Source organism: Triticum urartu, chromosome 5A, assembly GCF_056163025.1.
Source record: "Triticum urartu cultivar PI428250 chromosome 5A, HENAU_Tu73, whole genome shotgun sequence".
In the NCBI taxonomy this organism is placed as follows: domain Eukaryota; kingdom Viridiplantae; phylum Streptophyta; class Magnoliopsida; order Poales; family Poaceae; genus Triticum; species Triticum urartu.
The window spans coordinates 54,300,485-54,318,265 of NC_141877.1; the positions used below are offsets into that span (position 1 = coordinate 54,300,485).

General features: G+C 43.8%; 1 protein-coding gene, 1 long non-coding RNA gene and 1 pseudogene across 6 annotated transcripts; 1 reads left to right on the plus strand and 2 right to left on the minus strand.

The window, feature by feature from the left end:
* Window positions 1–231: 231 nt before the first annotated feature.
* On the minus strand, window positions 232–13,421 carry LOC147967985 (uncharacterized). Of its 4 annotated transcripts, XM_087525470.1 has the most exons (10): window positions 13,189–13,421; window positions 11,965–12,031; window positions 11,805–11,894; window positions 11,642–11,710; window positions 11,473–11,574; window positions 11,270–11,359; window positions 10,738–10,872; window positions 10,466–10,648; window positions 1,209–1,306; window positions 232–1,044 (listed from the first exon to the last, which is right to left on the minus strand). In XM_087525470.1, the coding sequence occupies exons 2-9, from the start codon at window positions 12,020–12,022 to the stop codon at window positions 1,281–1,283; spliced, it is 753 nt and encodes a 250-aa protein (XP_087381596.1). In that variant the 5' UTR covers window positions 12,023–12,031; window positions 13,189–13,421; the 3' UTR covers window positions 232–1,044; window positions 1,209–1,280. The 4 variants fall into 4 exon arrangements, with proteins under 4 accessions (XP_087381596.1, XP_087381594.1, XP_087381595.1 ...); XM_087525468.1 differs by lacking the exons at window positions 232–1,044; window positions 1,209–1,306 and adding an exon at window positions 9,105–9,349 and having other exon boundaries at window positions 9,427–10,648; XM_087525469.1 differs by lacking the exons at window positions 232–1,044; window positions 1,209–1,306 and having other exon boundaries at window positions 9,105–10,648; window positions 11,473–11,562.
* Window positions 1,391–12,888, plus strand: LOC125507819 (uncharacterized). Its single transcript, XR_007283046.2, has 3 exons — window positions 1,391–2,144; window positions 2,998–3,192; window positions 12,318–12,888. It is a non-coding gene; the product is annotated as an uncharacterized LOC125507819 (long non-coding RNA).
* Window positions 6,846–9,096, minus strand: LOC147967986 (uncharacterized; annotated as a pseudogene). Its single transcript, XR_015603143.1, has 4 exons — window positions 8,924–9,096; window positions 8,757–8,849; window positions 7,765–8,689; window positions 6,846–7,678 (listed from the first exon to the last, which is right to left on the minus strand). The product of XR_015603143.1 is annotated as an uncharacterized LOC147967986 (transcript).
* Window positions 13,422–17,781: the final 4,360 nt, after the last annotated feature.

Here is a 17,781-nt window from a genome sequence, read left to right on the forward strand (position 1 = left end):
CGTCAGTAGGTACCGGATACAAGTATTAGATAGTTAGGAAATACATTATTGGGTATATACATATCATGTATGTAAATAATTTCATTAGTAGGTATTTGATGCCCATATTAGATAGTTAGGAACCAAAAATGATATGTAAGAGTTCAAAAAATATTGAGTATATACGAGTTGGTATGTATTAGATATTTAGGAAACAAAAATACACGCATTAGATAACCATGGCAGTTCAAATAAAAAAACATTAATACGATTTATTATATGGCAAGTCTTGCATGCCTAATAATTAGGAAACAAAAATAAATCATAAGTATGGAAAGTCTTGCATGAAGAATGAGTAGGAAACTAATTAAATATATCACGGTTTCCAAAACAATCAAGGTGCCCAGGCACCTAGGTGCCCCATCTATTTTACCTACTAGTAGAATGCCCGTGCGTTGCCACGGGCTGCTGAAATATTTAGTTGAAGTTATATAAAGATAATGCATGTTAAATTTCACAGGTAGAGATAATATAACACGGTCACAATTGCATAATAATTGAAGTCCACTTCACTTGTAATTTAAACCGATAACAAAATGGCAAATTGACAATGTATACATATAAAATGATGACCAAACTAAAAATATGTTATAAATTATTAAGATCTACTTGACGGGCTTAAGAAATTCCCGCACAATATCATAAAAGTGCTCTTTAACTTCATTCACATGATGTTTGAGCAAGTATAATAAAAACTACTTTCTCAACTCATACCTATCATGCAAAAGAAATATATGTAGTTAACATGAATACTTCACATGGAAGGTCTAAAAATGTCTGTAACGGACAATACTCACCGCGCCAACCAGCTTCACCAGTTTTTTACCGTTTCGCGAGAGCATAAATGAAAACCAAAATAGCCAGACAAATCCCTGCAATTTCAATGTCATTGTGTTGTAAAAAACTTCGAAACCTTTCGTCCCCTTCCAACGACATCGTCTCATAACCCTTGTTGATGAATTCTTTTTCAACGTCGCTAGAATACATCTTTATCTCTCCCATGTCCTGAAAAAATAATCATATAAAAATACACCTTTTGAATAACATAATCGGAATGCGCCCCGAAAGGGGAGGGGCATCGCCGAATCTAACTTTCTTATTTTAGCACAAAAGAATGAAGAGGAATTCATTTCATTTCATACATACAAAGAAGAATTAGTGGTATGCACCTCTTCTCGTTGTGTCTCAGTTCGACCCGTCATCGTTACGTTAGTGCCGATGTGCATGATATTTCTAAAATATCATTGGAATCCATCACTTTTTATCTCTGATGAACAAAAGTGGAACATATAAAAATACAAAGAATATTTTATACTGCATTAAATAAATAAATAAATATAATATCTTAGAACAAAAGTCAGACTAACACATTTTTCATTTGCAATAAAAAACTGGATACTGCTGATTTCATATAAATATATGAACATACACTCCCTCCGTAAAGTTTTTATAAGAGCGTTTAGAATCCACGTTCATTTATCGTCACATATACTTATATTTCGGAACAAAGGTAATAGAAACTTCGTCCGTTTTCAATTTTGCCTCACTCGCTTCACTCACTCGTTCCGCACTGTCTCGTCCAAATCCCTAGCTCGCCTCACTCCGCTGCTCGCGTCGCTGCCGCTCGCCTCTCTTGCTCGCGTCGCCGCCGCCATCTCGCCCGCGTCGACGTCGACGCTCGCCTCCACCCCACACGCGTCGCCGCCGCCGCCTTCCTGTGACGTCTTCGCCGCTCCCTCTCACCCGCGTCGCCTGCACCAGCGAGGTCGCCACAAGATTGTTTTTGTTACCAAAGCGGAGGCGAGGAGCAGCTGGTGAGTTGTACCCATGGCTGCATCTGAAGTGTCTGGACGTCCCCGCGATGAGGATGAGTGGGAGGAGCAAGAGCACATCTGAAGATGGTGAGGAGTGGAGGCGGCGGTTCTGAATTTGAAGATGGTGCTGTGAGGAGTAGCGGGAGGAGCAGTCGCCGACGGCCTGGCTGCATGGGGTACGCCCTCCCCTTCGTCTCCTACGGCATCGTGGACATCCTGCTCGACGACGTACATCTGCTCGAGGATATCCTGCTCGACGATGCTCCTCTTCGCCAGCATCTCTAGCGCGTGGTGAGCTTCCCCTGTCCCCTCCCTTTACTCATGGTTGCCCGTGCGTTTTGGTTCAGATTAGGAATAGGGTACAATTTATTTGTATGCGTATGGGTACAGATTAGGAGTAGGAGATGTAGTTGTGGGCACAGTTTTAGTAAAATTTCAGTAAACATAGTGAGCGTGTTTTACTCCAGTAATCTTGCTTGAAGTAAATTTCAGTAACTTTAGTAATCTTGCTTCAAGTACTCTGAAAATATGAAAATATACTCAGAAAATGTATTGCTTGTACTGCTGATCTTGCAGATAGGAGGAGAGTTCTTGTACTCACAGCAGCTGTTGATCTGCAACAACTCTAGGAGTGGGATTGACATTGTCATTGTGGTTTCAGTAGAAATGACCTTCTTCCTAATTAGTAACAGAGATCAAAGTTAATATATTTGTGATATTTTCGTGTAATATTATTGTTTGCAATGAGAGTACTCGGGAATACAGAGTACTGTATTTTTTTATAACTGAAGAGGGAGTATAAATCGTCCAGTGAGTACAGTATAGATTGAGTATAAACATGATAACCTACTGTGATATTTTAGCAGGCATCATATTCGTGATGGTCTGCAAGCTATCATTATTGTCATATGTGATATTTGATTTCAGTGGTGCCATCTTTGTTTCCCTTATAAAAGTTGTGTTGTGCCGATTGACAGTTTAATAGTTGTTTCACTTGGCAGGCTAGAAGGTGGTTTACAATATTTTTGTTATATTCTAGTAATAAAGAAAAATGCCCACAGCACAGCTTATACAGAGAGCAAGTGATCATTGTTCTTTCTCCCGTCTGTCCTAATCGCTAATTCACTGGAATCTTAATGTGCAGACTGATACAGAAGCAAAGTGTTTCAAGGCACATAGGTCCAGTGATGAGAGTGGTAGTTTCAGAAAAGATACTGAAGCTAATTCAAGAAATACTACTAAGGCTGTTGGTCAAAATCCCCCACCACCAAAGCAAGGTTTCATCCATGTGAGGGCAAGAAGGGGTCAAGCAACTGACAGCCATAGCCTTGCAGAAACGGTCAGTTCAATGCACAATTTTCAGTTTTGACTATTCTGAATGTATTCTTTTTGAATTTGCATATTCTTATACATCCCATGGATACACATTCACACTCCCCATTACAAAAGCTACAAATCTGGTCGCTGAAAGTCTACTTTCTTTTACGGGCACGGCGTGAGAAAGTAACCAAGCGGATGAAAATTCTCCAAAACCCTATCCCTGGATGTAATAAAGGTGCATATTAATCTCAACAAGAAGTCTATATTTTTATGTTTACATTCTGTCCCACCAATGTCCAGATATGTATTGAAAAGTAAGGATTATAAAATTCAAATAAGGGGGAAATAAGAGAATATACAGAGACCTCCACATATGATAAATAATATAAAGATGTAGTTTCGATATTGTGTGGTGGTCCAGTATCACACCCTTTGGAAAAAAAATAGGGAGGTATTTGGGTCCAATCTGTAACATCAATCCAGTGTGGTATATCATCCCTGCTTTCACCACCTGTATCATGAATCCAGTGTGGTATATTATTGCTGCTTTGCCCATCTGTACCATCAATTATCAAAGAACCAACGGCCACATTTCATTGTTGATTAACAGTGACTAATTTAACTTGAGATGCAAATAACCATTGGTGTAACTGTAGTTCTAATACCAAAGATAGTCTCCGGTCATGATCAAGCAACCAGAGTTATTCTGCTTAAGGGAAATAAATAACATAGCAAAAATAAATAAATAAATAACAATGTCCGTGCCTGCTTTGGGGCCGCATCATAAATATTTCTCTAATGTAGAACACTCCAGTGGAGTCTAGTTTTACAACAACAGAGTGACCCAGGCAGTGTGCAATATTTGTGCAGGAAAACAGAGCTGAGTTTAGATGTAGTAGATGATTGATTACAAAACAACAAAAGAATAATATACATAAGCAAACCAGCAAAACGAAAAATAATGTCACATACAACAAAATTTGGCAACTTGCAAAGTCTCAAATTCGAGGCAATATATTATTACTTGACTTGTAGTATAAACATAATAAAGTTCAATTGGTTACATCGAAAGATAGAGATCTGTACAAGAACACCGAAGAGCACCAAATTATATGTAGCATAAGAGTAAATCCCTGTCATATCTAAGAGCGGAGTTCAGCTTGTAAGGACTTCCTTATAGACGATGTTCTTCATCGAGGTCTGTAAGGACAAGGCAGGTCTTTTTCGCTTCTTTGATTTACTGCTTTGCTTCTTGCCATTCTCCTTCTCCTTCTCCTTCTCAATGAGGATCTTTATGTTGATCTTTGCGGTGGCTCGAGACAATGCAACATAGAGTTGACCATGAGAGAACACCAGATTAGGTAGGTACACGCCAACGATCGGAATCGTCTGTCCTTGAGCCTTGTTAATCGTCATAGCAAAGCTAAGCCTTACAGGAAATTGCTTCCTCTTGAACTTGAATGGAAACATGTCGTTGTCAGACGGGCATAGGGGTATTCGAGGAAGGAAAACCCTCCTACCCGCATGTTGTCCAATCACGATTTCTACGTCGATGGCGTTCCTCTGGAAACCTCGCACCACAAGCCTCGTCCCGTTACACAGACCATTAGCCGGATCAATGTTCCTCAGAAGTATGACAGGGCAGTTGAGCTTCAGTTTGAGTGCATGCGGAGGCAGACCGTTGGGAGTCAATCCATTTAGGAACTCGGGAGCGTAGTAGCCATACGGGTCGTCTTCTGCACTGTCAAAGCTATGGTAGATTACTTCTTCTCCCCGAAAACGCTCTACCATGCGTATGTTTATCTTGTCGACGTTGTCGTTTGTGGTGGAGAGGATTGCGCGTGAAGTCATGTAATTCGGATCGGACATGTTGTCATCTAGTCTCGGAAACACATGGTCAATCAGTTTCTCCAGGTCGTCACCCTCGCCTGTAGATGGCACACAAATATCTTCAGGGAGTCGTATGTTTCCTTGATCGTCAACTTCCTCGGTGCCATTGCCTACCCTTAGCAAGTAATCCACAAACCAGGTGTCATTATGAGCCCTCATGTTGATGACGAGCCTTAGCTGGCGCATACCCTTCCAGAGGTGTGAACTTCGGAGGGTTGCATCAATTATCTGACCCCGGGACCCCCTCCTGACGACCGGAAGCACCTGCCTGAAGTCCCCGCCAAACACAACAGTTTTTCCTCCAAAGGGTCGGTCCCGTCTTCCCATGATGTCGCGCATGCTGTTGTCCAGTGCCTCGACCGCCTGTCGCTTAGTCATGGTGTCCTCGTCCCATAGTATCAATGAGGCCATCCTCAGTAGCTTGGCGGTACCACTCTGTTTCGTGAAGGTGCATGAGGCGCCATCGTCGCAGCTCAATGGGATCTTGAACCTCGAGTGGGCAGTCCTGCCTCCAGGCATGATAGAAGCGGCGACGCCTGATGTCGCGGTAGCGATAGCGATGTTTCCCTCGCTTCGAACCTTGGCGAGCAGTGCCCTGTACAGGAAGGTCTTCCCTTTACCTCCCGGTCCATCAACAAAGAACACACCCCCATCACCGCGTTCAACAGAAGCTAGTATCTCGTCGTATGCAACCCTCTGCTCCGAGTTTAGCGACGAAGCCAATTTAGTGTCGTTGATGTCAAAATCGACGTTGGATTCCTCGATCACTTCTCTGGCCTCGCCCTCGGTTGGGTCGAACGCATCGTCAATGCATGGAAGAGCGAAATCAGCTATGTCTTTGCCCATGGACTGCAACATACCCCTAATGTCAAGCAACACCATCTGTTCCACCTCAATCGGGCACGTGTGTGATCGCCGATAGTCATCAGACATAGGCTTGAAGTGCCTATCCCATAAACCACGCACGTCGCCTGGCTCACAGTGCACCAAAATTGTTGCGAAGAGCCTCCTGAGCGAACATGGCATTGCCCACTGCTCTGCCTCGGTAAGACAGTCGTCGAGCGTGTTATCTGCCTCGATGAGTCCCAACCTTTCGGCAGCCTCTCTAAAGCTCCCGCATAGCCTACCGTCCACGGTGAGCAGGTCCTCATAGGATGTCTTGCCAGCAACATGGTTTAGCAGCACACGCAGATAGTATCGCTCCCCCTCTGCAGGATTGGCAGACACAATTCGACCTATCTGATAACGCTCCACCCGCTCTTTCCAATACTTCTTACCCTTCTGCCATGTGAACCTTCCAGGAAAATCCTTGTATAATATATTCCTAGCCCACGGATGGTTTTGGTTAGCTTTGAAATACTCTGTCAACATGGATTTGGAAGCTTTCTCAGAGGCGACTACATCGGTCAAGTGAGCTTGCTCATTGAATGCCACCCTGTGCATATTCGGGAGATGAAGAGGCAACTGTAGGACAGACGGGTCATTGGCACATAAGGGGAAGCCAAATATCCTCCACATCGCCTCTGGAGGAGTAACCCACCTCGCGTCTACGTATCTTTTGATCTCATCAATGTTACCATCGGCGTCTGGCTGGTCGATGCTGAAAGAAGCCCTATCATGGCCCTTGTATATGTACTTGTAAAGGTATTTGACGGCCTTTATGCTGGAGCAAACCTCAACGTTGATGTGGCAATTGAACATCCGCAGAAGGTAAGGGTTATACGGCACAACCCATCTGTTGTCCAACATTTTACCCCGGACCTTAGCCTGCCGACCATTATCTCAACGACGATAAGCAGGGTATGAGTCCTTGCCCTGTGCCGTGTTTTCATTGAACGGCCGCGGGTATTTGCACTTGCACTCGTTTTGTTGCATGCAAACATTTTTGGGGTTGAGAGCACCGCATGGTCCGTGCATCATATGTTTCACCACCAAGGCGTGGAGTTCAGGATACTTTTGCTTGTCTGGGAGCTCGGCAGAAATGAGTCGATCGTACTGCTCCGGAACGACAAGCTTATAGGCAGAGTCCATGATCAACAAAAAGTGTGCGTGGGGGAGGCCCCTCTTTTGGAACTCGACTACGTATACATGTGCGACAACAACACCCAGGATATTCTTCTTGAACAACATCTCTTTCATAGCCTCTAGCTTGCCATGGAACACACGAGCCACAAGATCAGGTCGGTCTTGCGCAGTCTGGCCAGGAAACAACTCATTTGTTATCTCTTCCCAGTTAGGGTTGCAGGTCATGGTCAAGAAGATGTCAGGCTTCCCGTAGGTATGGACAATTGCCATGGCATCCATATGCCTTCGCTTCATGTCACGGTTGCCACCTGGGTACGTTCCAGGGAGCACTATCCTTACTCCAACAACGCTTGCCCGGGTCTCCCCGGATGTAATTGCATCAACAACTCCTTTATACAGGTCGGCACGGATCTTTGTCTGGTTCTTCCTGTACCATTTCAACCTACAACTCTCAATCTTGATGTACATGTCCACCCCCCATTGCTGGAGCAATCGTGCTCCACAGAGTATGGGATTGAATATCCCAGGTCGTGTCTGGAGCATGTAACAGTAGTAGTCTCTCACCGAGACGCATAACCTGCTATTCCCCTCTGCACATGGATGAGTAACGCGGACATTAGGATTCATATGAGAAGTATACAATTCATCTAAAAGACAGAATACGCATAAGGCTTACCTGCGTCCTCATCATCACCATCATCACCTCTACCTCTTGGTTGTTGCACAACTGGCCAAGGGACATCACGTTTAGGAAGTTTCGGGTGCCAACCGAGCTCCCCCCTTGGGTAGAGGAGTGGGTAAGAGAGAGGGTCATACGAGCCAGCCGTCACATGTATACTATGCCTCTGGTTGTCATTCCCGCAAAGTGTAATCCTACGATCGAACCTCTTCGCTAGGTCAGTGCCCTCCACCCAAATTGCAGCGACCTCAGATGACAGAGGTCTATTATACTTCCGTTGGTCTAGTCTCTGGTCAGTGTTGAGGTCTATCCTGTAATTGTCGAGGTTGTCCCTGTGTGCACCCAAACTCGTAAACTGCTGGGAGTACGGGTTTTCCCTGAGTATGTCCACTAACTTTCTGACGACATCTTGGTCTAATTGCTCGGTGGCAGCCTTGCGATGGGTTAGGCCTGGGTCGTCGTCATAGAAGTACAATTGTAGATGATCTGGATGTGATGTTGGCCTGAAGGAATGAACGTTGTGGTAGATGGTGCCGTGCGCCCGGAATGTGTACACCCCAGACTTCATGTTTGTGTAGCTTTCATCAAGGCTGACCCCGAGGGTTGTGAAGGAGAAGTGGCCGTTGAAGAACCGTATGTTCTCCCGAAAATGCCTTGAGTCTGCATCCATGCTAGACCAAAGCCTCATTAGCTCCGGGATGGGCTCCGGTTGCTTCAGCTGGATCTGCCCACTACGACAGCAGAATCCCGGGGCCTCGGACAAACTTCTTGGCTTTGCAGTGATCGCAATTTGCGGCATGCTTCAGGATGTGTGTGTGGTCTGGGAGGTTTGAGTAGACATAGTCCAATGGATCATGGTCGACATAGGTATTGTGACTTGAGTCTTCCAATTCGTCATGCTCCATGTCATCAGCATCTGAGCCTGCAAACAATGTTTATAATTAGTGTGATATTTCAAACGGGCGAGCTGCTCAAGTGGGTGTACATACCTTCACCAGCAAACAGGTAATACTCATCGTCAAAGAGGCTATCAGGGTTGACATTATCATTCATGAGACGACTAAGGTAAGCGTCCATGTTGTCTGCTCAGGTGCGAAACCAATAAATGAGGGTTTAGTCTCAAGGGACGCAAGGAGAGTAAGGATGGGAGTGTTACCTTCACTTCTGATCGTGTACTCCGGCGTGCTAGATGAGGTCGAGGCACCGTGTGCTTCCACTACGGTAGGTTGTCCAGTTGAGCTCATTTCCGGTATGGAGATGGACCTGACAGTTGGGGTCATCACCCTACCTGCAAACCTTTCATTACGCCGATCGCGTAGAGCATTCCTCTCACCACGCGGTACCTGCGTACATGTTTTTTGCTTGCCAATTTTCTGCTGACGCTTCTTTGCCGCCATACCTCCCTTGCAAGCTCGCTCTCTCCTCCCACGCGCTGCTTACTCATGACTCTGCTCGTCCACTCCATTATCCGCTATTGTTACCGGATCACTGGCTTGCTGGTCGGCATTTTGTAGGTGCACATTGATTTCGATGAGGTTGCCATGTATAGCACCATCACCGAAGGTTCTGCTTAGATATGCACCTACAACATCATCGAATCATTATTTATATATCATGAATGATTACATGATGAAAGATGATGGTTGATAGGATATGTACCATCGGTTTCGGTGTTGCGAATGTATGTGGGGGCCACATTGACCGTAGGAGCATGATCTATTTGTTCACTGTCGAATTGTTGCGTGAGGGCTGAAAGTGCGAGAGTCAGACAATGTGTGTGAGGGTTGGACAATGTGCTAGTTAAATCTGGACGTGGCATTGCGATCGATTCAGCACACGGCATGTTTTTCTTTGCAGCATACTTTGCCTTTCTCTTTGCACTTGACTCCCCCCTTTCATCCTCAGTCATGGTTTTAGGGTGTTGCACGCGCCATTCTTGCAACTTCTGATTTTTTTGTTGAAGATCGATCGTTCCGTCACCCACTTTTTTCCGATAACTTGCTCGCCTCCGCGCGTTTCTCTGCTCAATTTGCTTGTCTGTTAAGTCACAATTGTGTTCTTTATCAGGCTGTTTTTCATCTAGTTGCTTGTTGGCTGCCTCCTCTTTTTTCTTTCGATAAGCAGCTCTCCTCCGAGCCTTTATTTGCTCTTTTTCTCGTCAAGGTCCACCGAGAATGGTTGACACCCATTAGTGATATCACCGAGAGGTAACAGGGGAACATTTTGCATATCTGCACGGAGGGTTTAGGGTCTTCATTGTTCAAGAAGATTTCATGTACTACACAAACGCTTACTTTATATATCTGCACGGTCTGGTTAAACGATGATGTATTGCTGGATGTAGTTGGGGTGGTATCATCGAGAGGTAACAGGGGAACATTTTGCATATCTGCCCGGAGGGTTTAGGGTCTTCATTGTTCACCGAGAGGTAACAGGGCTGGTTGAAGCTACTTCTTAATCTAGGTTTATTTTTTATAGAATCCCTCCGTGTCCATACATAAAGTCTATATGTACTCAAAAGTCGTATGTCTGCCCTATATCAAATTGAACCTAAATGATCAGGAATTGTGTTGGTCAATTATTTTTATTCTATATTCTTGGTCAATTATTCATGGGGTTGGGGTGAGGAAACATGTGTCGCCTACATTATTCACTAAGAAAGTATACATATGGTCATCATAAACATAATCATCCTTACCTGATATCGTAAGGCCAGTCAGATTTTCATCTTGTTGCTTGCTGGATTCCTCCTCTTTTTTCTTTCGATAAGCAGCTCTCCTCCGAGCCTTTTTTTGCTCTTTTTTCTCGTCAAGGTCCACCGTGGTTTGTTGACACACATTAGTGATATCACCGAGAGGTAACCCACCCACATTCAGCATATCTGCATGTGAAATGATAATCACATTATGTTGTGGAATGGAGGGAGTATATATAATATCATCGCAGTGCCTTCCCATAAAGCATTCTTACCTGATATCGTAAGGGCAGACATATTTTCATCTTGTTGCTTGACGGTAGCCTCCTCTTGTTTCTTTCTATAAGCAGTTCGCCTCTGAGTTTTTATCACCTTTCTTTTTTCGTCAAGGTCCACAGAGGGTGGTTGATCTGCATTAGTGATATCACTGTGAGGATGGCGTGGAACATTATGCGACCTCTCTTCCCAACTGTCACGTTGCATGCTACCTAGTTATTTTGTCAGATTACTGAGAGCTGGCAACGAATCTACATTATATAGGAATGAGATTGGAGGGTTGTCTGCATGATCTGCATTAGTGATATCACTGTGAGTGGCGTGGAACATTATGCGACCTCTCTTCCCAACTGTCACGTTGCATGCTACCTAGTTATTTTGTCAGATTACTGAGAGCTGGCAACGAATCTACATTATAAAGGAATGAGATTGGAGGGTTGTCTGCATCATGTTAACATAAATATATATTGGACCGAAATAAGGCAAAGTTGTAGGCACATGGTCTTAACCTTTCGGCAACATAATACTTACCCGAAATCAGATGGGAAGGTTGATGAACACATGTCCTTTCACAATCGGCCTGTTCAAGAATCATCCAGTCCGAGTGAGTAATATGGGCTCCTACAAGTCACATGCTTGATCCTTTAGAATCGGTTCTGCCCAAGTCTGTTAGGTATGATTTATCACATAAAAAGCATAAAAGCAATATCAGTATATATGCACAGCCTTAATACCTGGACTACTTGGGTAATTCTTGTGAACATCGTCGACTCCAGGTATAACCCCTTCGTTAGAGTCGTCACCATTTGGCCCCTCCATCGGGCCTGCAACATCTCCTGTGATGGTGTTTGACATGTATAACAAAATATGTAGCTGAACATATATATGGAGGTAGATATATACCTGGAGTATCATATGTGCTATCACCATCGGTCTCAAGTATCATACGTTCGGAGGGAGTAGTATGGACTCCTAGAAGTCAAGATGTTGATACATTAGAATCGGTTGTGCCCAAGTCTGTTAGGTATGATTTTTCAACTAAAAAGGATAAAAATAAACCTTATACCTGTACTACGTGGGTAAATTTTGTCAACATCATCGGCTACGGGTATAATCCCTTCGTTAGAGTCGTCAACACTTGTCCCCTCCATCGGGCCTGCAACACATATATAGTTGAACATATATATGTTTGACTTGTGTAGCACAATTTATAGGTGAACATATACCTGGAGGTACATGTGATGAAGTCGTCTGTTCCGCTGGCTTGCTGTGTGGAGTCCCCATATGTAACTACTAAAAAAAGACATGTCCAACAGACTCAGGTATATAGCAAAAACTTGTAAACTGACTCTGCAAGCAGATCACGTGAAATACCAACAGTACTAAAGGCCCGTTCCCATTGTACAGAAATCCAGTCCATACGGGCAGATTGTTACAGATTTATGAGTTTTGCTATATATATGAAAATAGAAAGACATGTCCAACGGACTTTGCTACTTTCCATTTTTTTGTAAACTGACTCTGCTGGATACAAGTTAAGAATTCAAGATGCTAAGATGTCCTGTTCATCTGACCGCAGGCAGATGAAGGCCGTCGAAGATCACAAGCGCAGCTTGCTATTGTACAGGTTTAGAATTTAGAAAGGTGACCTATTTTTTCATGTGAACTTACCTATTCTTTGCTATTCAGAATGATTATTTATCTTCCCATTGCTGTGTTAATTGATTCGTATGCGGTTCTGCTATTCTGACAAGGATATCCATCAAGGTTATTTGGAGGGACATAATGAAACGTCACAAGTTCTACTTTGCTGATTCTTTCAGAGAATTGTTTCATTACTAATGCGCTGTCGCGGACATGTATTAATCCCAAATTCCAAATCACTCTGGAATCCAGTCAAAATCCAGTCAAAATCACTCTGGAATCCTTCTCCGTAATTGATTCGCAAACTACTCTCAAGGACTGCTCTGAACCTCAAATATCGTGGGCACATGAAGTTGTGGTGTAATTTTTACAGAAACAAGTGATCCAGGCAGCAAGGTATTGATTGATGCAACTATGTTGTAATGTTTCAGTGACTGTTAATATTTTTTTACGAAGGATAACCAATTCAGATGATACCCAAGGAGTTCTGGATGGGAGATTGTTTATTTCTATGTCGTGCAATTCAACATTTCAGTACTAAAAGTATTTTTCATGTTATCTAGATTGAGGTACATCCTTTGTAAACTAATATGAGGCCTTTTAGGTCACGGAAGTAGTGACCTAAAAGCTCTTGTATTAGTTACAGAGGGGTTTGATTTGTGAGGTCCGAGCGCGGGCAGCGGCCGGCGGTGGAGGTGGAAAAAGAAGTCTGGCATGGGTTGATTTAGTTTGAACACGAATCCATCAGGATCGCCCTGATCTGTACACGTAGACATAACAAACAAACAACACATGTGTGTTCATACCCGGGGTTGAAACCGTACAGCGTCGCCGATCGCACGTTCCGTGGCGGCGCGTGATCCAAAAACTGCCAGCGATCCAGAAACGTGGCGGCGGCACTGTCAAGTCGTTCCGCGGCGGCGGTGCTGTGGAGTGCGCAGATCGCACGACGGCTGCGCAGATCTGATCGGCAGCGGGGTATGGGGATTGGCGGCGGGGTATGGGGCATGGGGATCCTGATGGGCGGCAGGGCGCAGTTTCTTTGGCTACCTGCGTGGGTGGGGTTCGGTGTGTGGGCGTGGGGGTAGGGGTAATTTGATGGAAAAAAAACCAGACGAAAAAAACCGGTTGAAAAAAAACCAGACGAAAGTGGGGGGACTATTCAACCAGCTCGTCCATTAGGAGCAGAGATATATATTAGAAGAACACCCGTGCGTTGCAACGGGGCCACATTAACTTTAAAAGTTCAATATTAATATTCTCATATATACCAAGTGACATTGGCGACCTTTTTACCATCAATTCCTCACACACACTCTCTGCCTTCCTCTTCCTCACTCTCTCCCCCTCTCCCTCTCTCTCTCTAACACACACACATATCCATCTTATTGGGTACGGGACCATAATCCATCTATTTCACACACACACGCTAGTACATAAGAATATGGATTATATGTATTATATTTGCCACCACAACTGAGGGAATTAATTTCATGTAAATCGGCCAGCCACAGCTCCAAGAATACGCGGAGGAGGTGGCCTGGGTCGGCGTCGGCGCCGTCCGGCACGGGCCACGGGCCCGCTTCCAAGCGCGTCTGCGCATCGGCCACCCACGCCGTGTCCTTCAAGTGCCACTTCCACTGCACCAACTCCCAGGGTCACGGCCATGGCCAGGGCCAGGGAAGCCGCCCTTCTTTGCCCCCTTCACCGGCCGCGGCCAACGCGATGCCGCGGCACCCGGCCTCGCCGTCCTCATCCTCCAGCACCGTCGCGACCCAGTGACGCAGCCCAAGTATCGGCCTCGAGAATCAAGAACGCTCCACAACGTAGAGGGAAGGAAAGGTCATATACATGTCATAAGAAAAGGAGTTTATTTACTGCTCCCTCGATGTATTGTTTCCTTTGTTTGGAGATTGATTACCATCCGTGAGTTAAGGTAAGGTTTACGTGATTGAGCGATTTTTTGAAAATCAATTATTTGTTTCTAATTAATGTAATTCAGTGATTTAAGGTAAGGTTAATTAATTTAGATTTGATCTTTAGAGATTGTTCGTGATTGATTCTACATTACTAAATAACTTGCGCCAGTATGGAAAGTTCTGATCTGTTTAGATTTCTTTCGTTGTGTGAGAGGGTGACGCCAAAATAAACCGATGAAGTGAGGGAGGGGACGAAAAAAATCTACGAAAAAAACCAACGAAGGTGGGAGGAGTTACCAAAAAAAACCATGAAAGGTGGGAGGAGACTACCAACTGCTTCATTAGGAGTAGAAATTATTAGAGATTATTTGTTTCCTGAAAATCTATTATTTGTTTCCTAAAGCAAATTGCATTAATGAGAGAGATTTCGTAGATTTGGCTAAGGTAGGAAAGAATCTATTATTTGTTTGCTAAAGCAAATTGTATTAATGGGAGAGATCCGTTGATTTGGCTAAGGTAGGAAAGAATCTATTATTTGTTTGCTAAAGCAAATTGCATTAATAGAAGAGATCCGTTGATTTGGCTAAGGTAGGAAAGAATCTATTATTTGTTTCCTAAAGAAAATTGCATTAATGAGAGAGATTTGTTGATTTGGCTAAGGTAGGCGGTTTTTGCGGTTCGTGGCGGCTTAGTGTGAGGTGGGACGAGGTACCAAAAAAAACCATGAGAGGTGAGACAAAAAAAAACCTGAAAGGTGGGAGTTGTCCCTGGTTAACCTACGAAATTTCGCAGATTTTTTTAGGACGAAAAAAAACCGTGGGAGATGGGACTAAAAAAACCCTGAAAGAGAGACTATCAACTGCTCCCTTAGAAGTATATATATATATATATATATATATATATATATATATATATATATATATTTGAAAAATCACCGGGGGGGCTCCCCACCTGAATATATTTCTCAAGTTTGTAACCCATCGTCAGACTGATTACAAAGGGGAATTACATAAGCACGTGAAGTCGTGATAAGAGGTAGGAACGCAGGAGGAAGCGGCCTGCTTGTGTACCGGTTTCTTCATCCGGTGCATCTAGAGCATGAGATCATCCACGATGCGCCTGAGGGTGAGAATACTGTGGTGATTTTGTTGCTTGAAGGTCATACCATTTCTGGAATCCTAAATCTTCCATAGGATGATGAGGAGGATGGAGTGCCAGATTACCGCATCCACCTGTGTAGGTAGGCGGTAGTCCCAGAGTCCATCAATGGTACTTGAAGGAGAGAGGCTGATCCGTTGCCAAATACGTCGTGAAAGAGGACAACTAGGAATATGTGATTATATTCCTTGATGATATCCTAAGTCTACAATCAAAATTGGGAGCAACACATGGAGCATCTGCGTCAGGTATTGGGAATTCTCCGCGAACAACAATTGTATGCCAAGATGTCAAAGTGCTCTTTTGCTCAGTCCAACATTCAGTATTTGGGTCACATAATTTCTCCAGTGTAGATTTTTTTTTTTGAGGAAAACACAACGCTTACAAATTCCGAAGATGCCATGGTCTCCAAATGATTAGCAGAACTCTGGCATGCATGACTTCAGCACAGGTACTAAGTAAACAAAGGAGCCAATCCTCTCCAGTATAACAGAAGCATCTTTCCGGCGGCAGCTGCCATACTATCCTAGTTTCACCCCTGAGTGCTCTCGCCGGAGTGCATGCAATGACCGCATGAAATTCCGATTCATCCTCCATGCCACAGATGGAGCATTTTATCTTCTCTCGTAGCCGTCAATTCATTGGTGATCCACCAACCTGCTATCTTAACTTTCTATGGAACTTTTGCTTGCCAGATTAGATTCCATATCAGTGGCGGAGCCAGGATTTTTTACATGGGTATGCGAAGCTATATTTTTTTTGTAACATATAATAATATATGACATGAAAGTTCACAATGACCATGATGAACTACAATTTGTCTTTCTAGAAACAATCTCGAATAGTTTGGTGGCATTTTGAAAATAAGGAGAAAAATATAATTTAACACTATAGTCTACAATTCCAATATCACTGCCAACTGCCAAGTCAATTTAGCTCCTCTCTCAAGTGTTAACCGAACAAATGCAAATTAGTGCTTAAATTTGATTGAATGCAACAGACTACATTGAATTAGCTAATAAAATTATTCTGAAAGAAAATCAATCAATACATTACAAATCATTCTATGTTCTCAAAAATAACAAATCCAGATGAAAAGCTCACATAATTACATTATTGCCTTGTTGACGTGGAGTGTGCTGCATGCGCCATGCTTGTTGAGGACAAGGCGTGATATTGGGATATAGCAGGAGGGCAAGAGGCAGGGCTGGTATATAGGCAGTTCAAGGTCTGTTGCAAGTTTAAAAGTCTTACTGATCCGATAGCAGCTCAAGCTAATACTTAGGCCCAGACACGTAAGGAATGAAGTGGGAGGGCACGGGATGGCTATGCATTTTGTTTTTTCCTGAGTTCTACACGTGAAAAGACTGCTATCATGCATATACATGTATGTATGGACATATATACTGATTCTCTTTTGCCAAAATTGTTGGGTATGCATTGCATACCCTTGAATAAGTCTAGCTCCGCCCCTGTTCCATATGCTTCTGTCATATGCCTCATTAGAAGAGCTCGAGGCTGGTGGGCTCTCTCTCTCTCTCTCTCTCTCTCTCTCTCTCTCTGGGTAGCCGACTTGTCGGCATTTTTAACTGAAAAAATACCAGACTTCTCCATATGCCATGCTATGCAGTCCTCTGTTTTCCATGCTGGGAGTTTGATCGCACATATGGCTTCGACATCATATGCAGGGAACATTTGCTTCACCAAGTCCACATTCCACTAGTTTCTGTCGGTTTGTATCAATTGATTGACCCATTGGATTCTGGACCTTCTGTGAACTTAGCCACTCTTAACCCAGTTTGTCTCGGGATTCTTTTTTTTTTGATAAAAGAGAGACATCTCTCCGATTTTCATTAATATAGAAATCACCAAGTCTTACAGGAGAACCAAAAGAAAATAGCCTACTCATCTAAACCACGCATCTTAAGCTAACTGTAGAAGGAAAAAGGGAAGGCTCCATCCCTCCCCCCTCGCCAACTCCCTCCACAACAAGCCAATATTCAAGAACGAGAAGTTATCGGTGTATGAGAAGGAGTTTTTAGCTGTCATAATGGTGTGGACAAGTGGCGTGCTTATTTGTAGAGGGGGGGCCCTCATTATTATTCCCGATCATAATAGTCTTTGTCATCTCCAAGATCAGAATCTTAATACAGATTTGCAGAGAAAAGACATGGCAAGGATGGTGGGCTTGCAATTTCGATTCAAATATCGCGAACGATGCAATCACATTGGACACAAGAGGTCGTCAATTCTTATTACACTGATCCGGTGGCCACAACACTACTCACTTGTTTAGCTCTGCAGAGCCATGATGAGCAAGGA

What these genes read in the sequence shown, in the direction of transcription:
- LOC147967985 (XM_087525468.1), bottom strand. Translation starts at nt 12,022, where the DNA reads ATGGGGACTCCACACAGCAAGCCAGCGGAACAGACGACTTCATCACAT. An exon ending in TTCATCACATGTACCTCCAG is followed by an intron (nt 11,895 to 11,964) that starts GTATATGTTCAC and finishes TATGTGTTGCAG; the next exon opens with GCCCGATGGAGGGGACAAGT. An exon ending in AATTTACCCACGTAGTACAG is followed by an intron (nt 11,711 to 11,804) that starts GTATAAGGTTTA and finishes CTTGACTTCTAG; the next exon opens with GAGTCCATACTACTCCCTCC.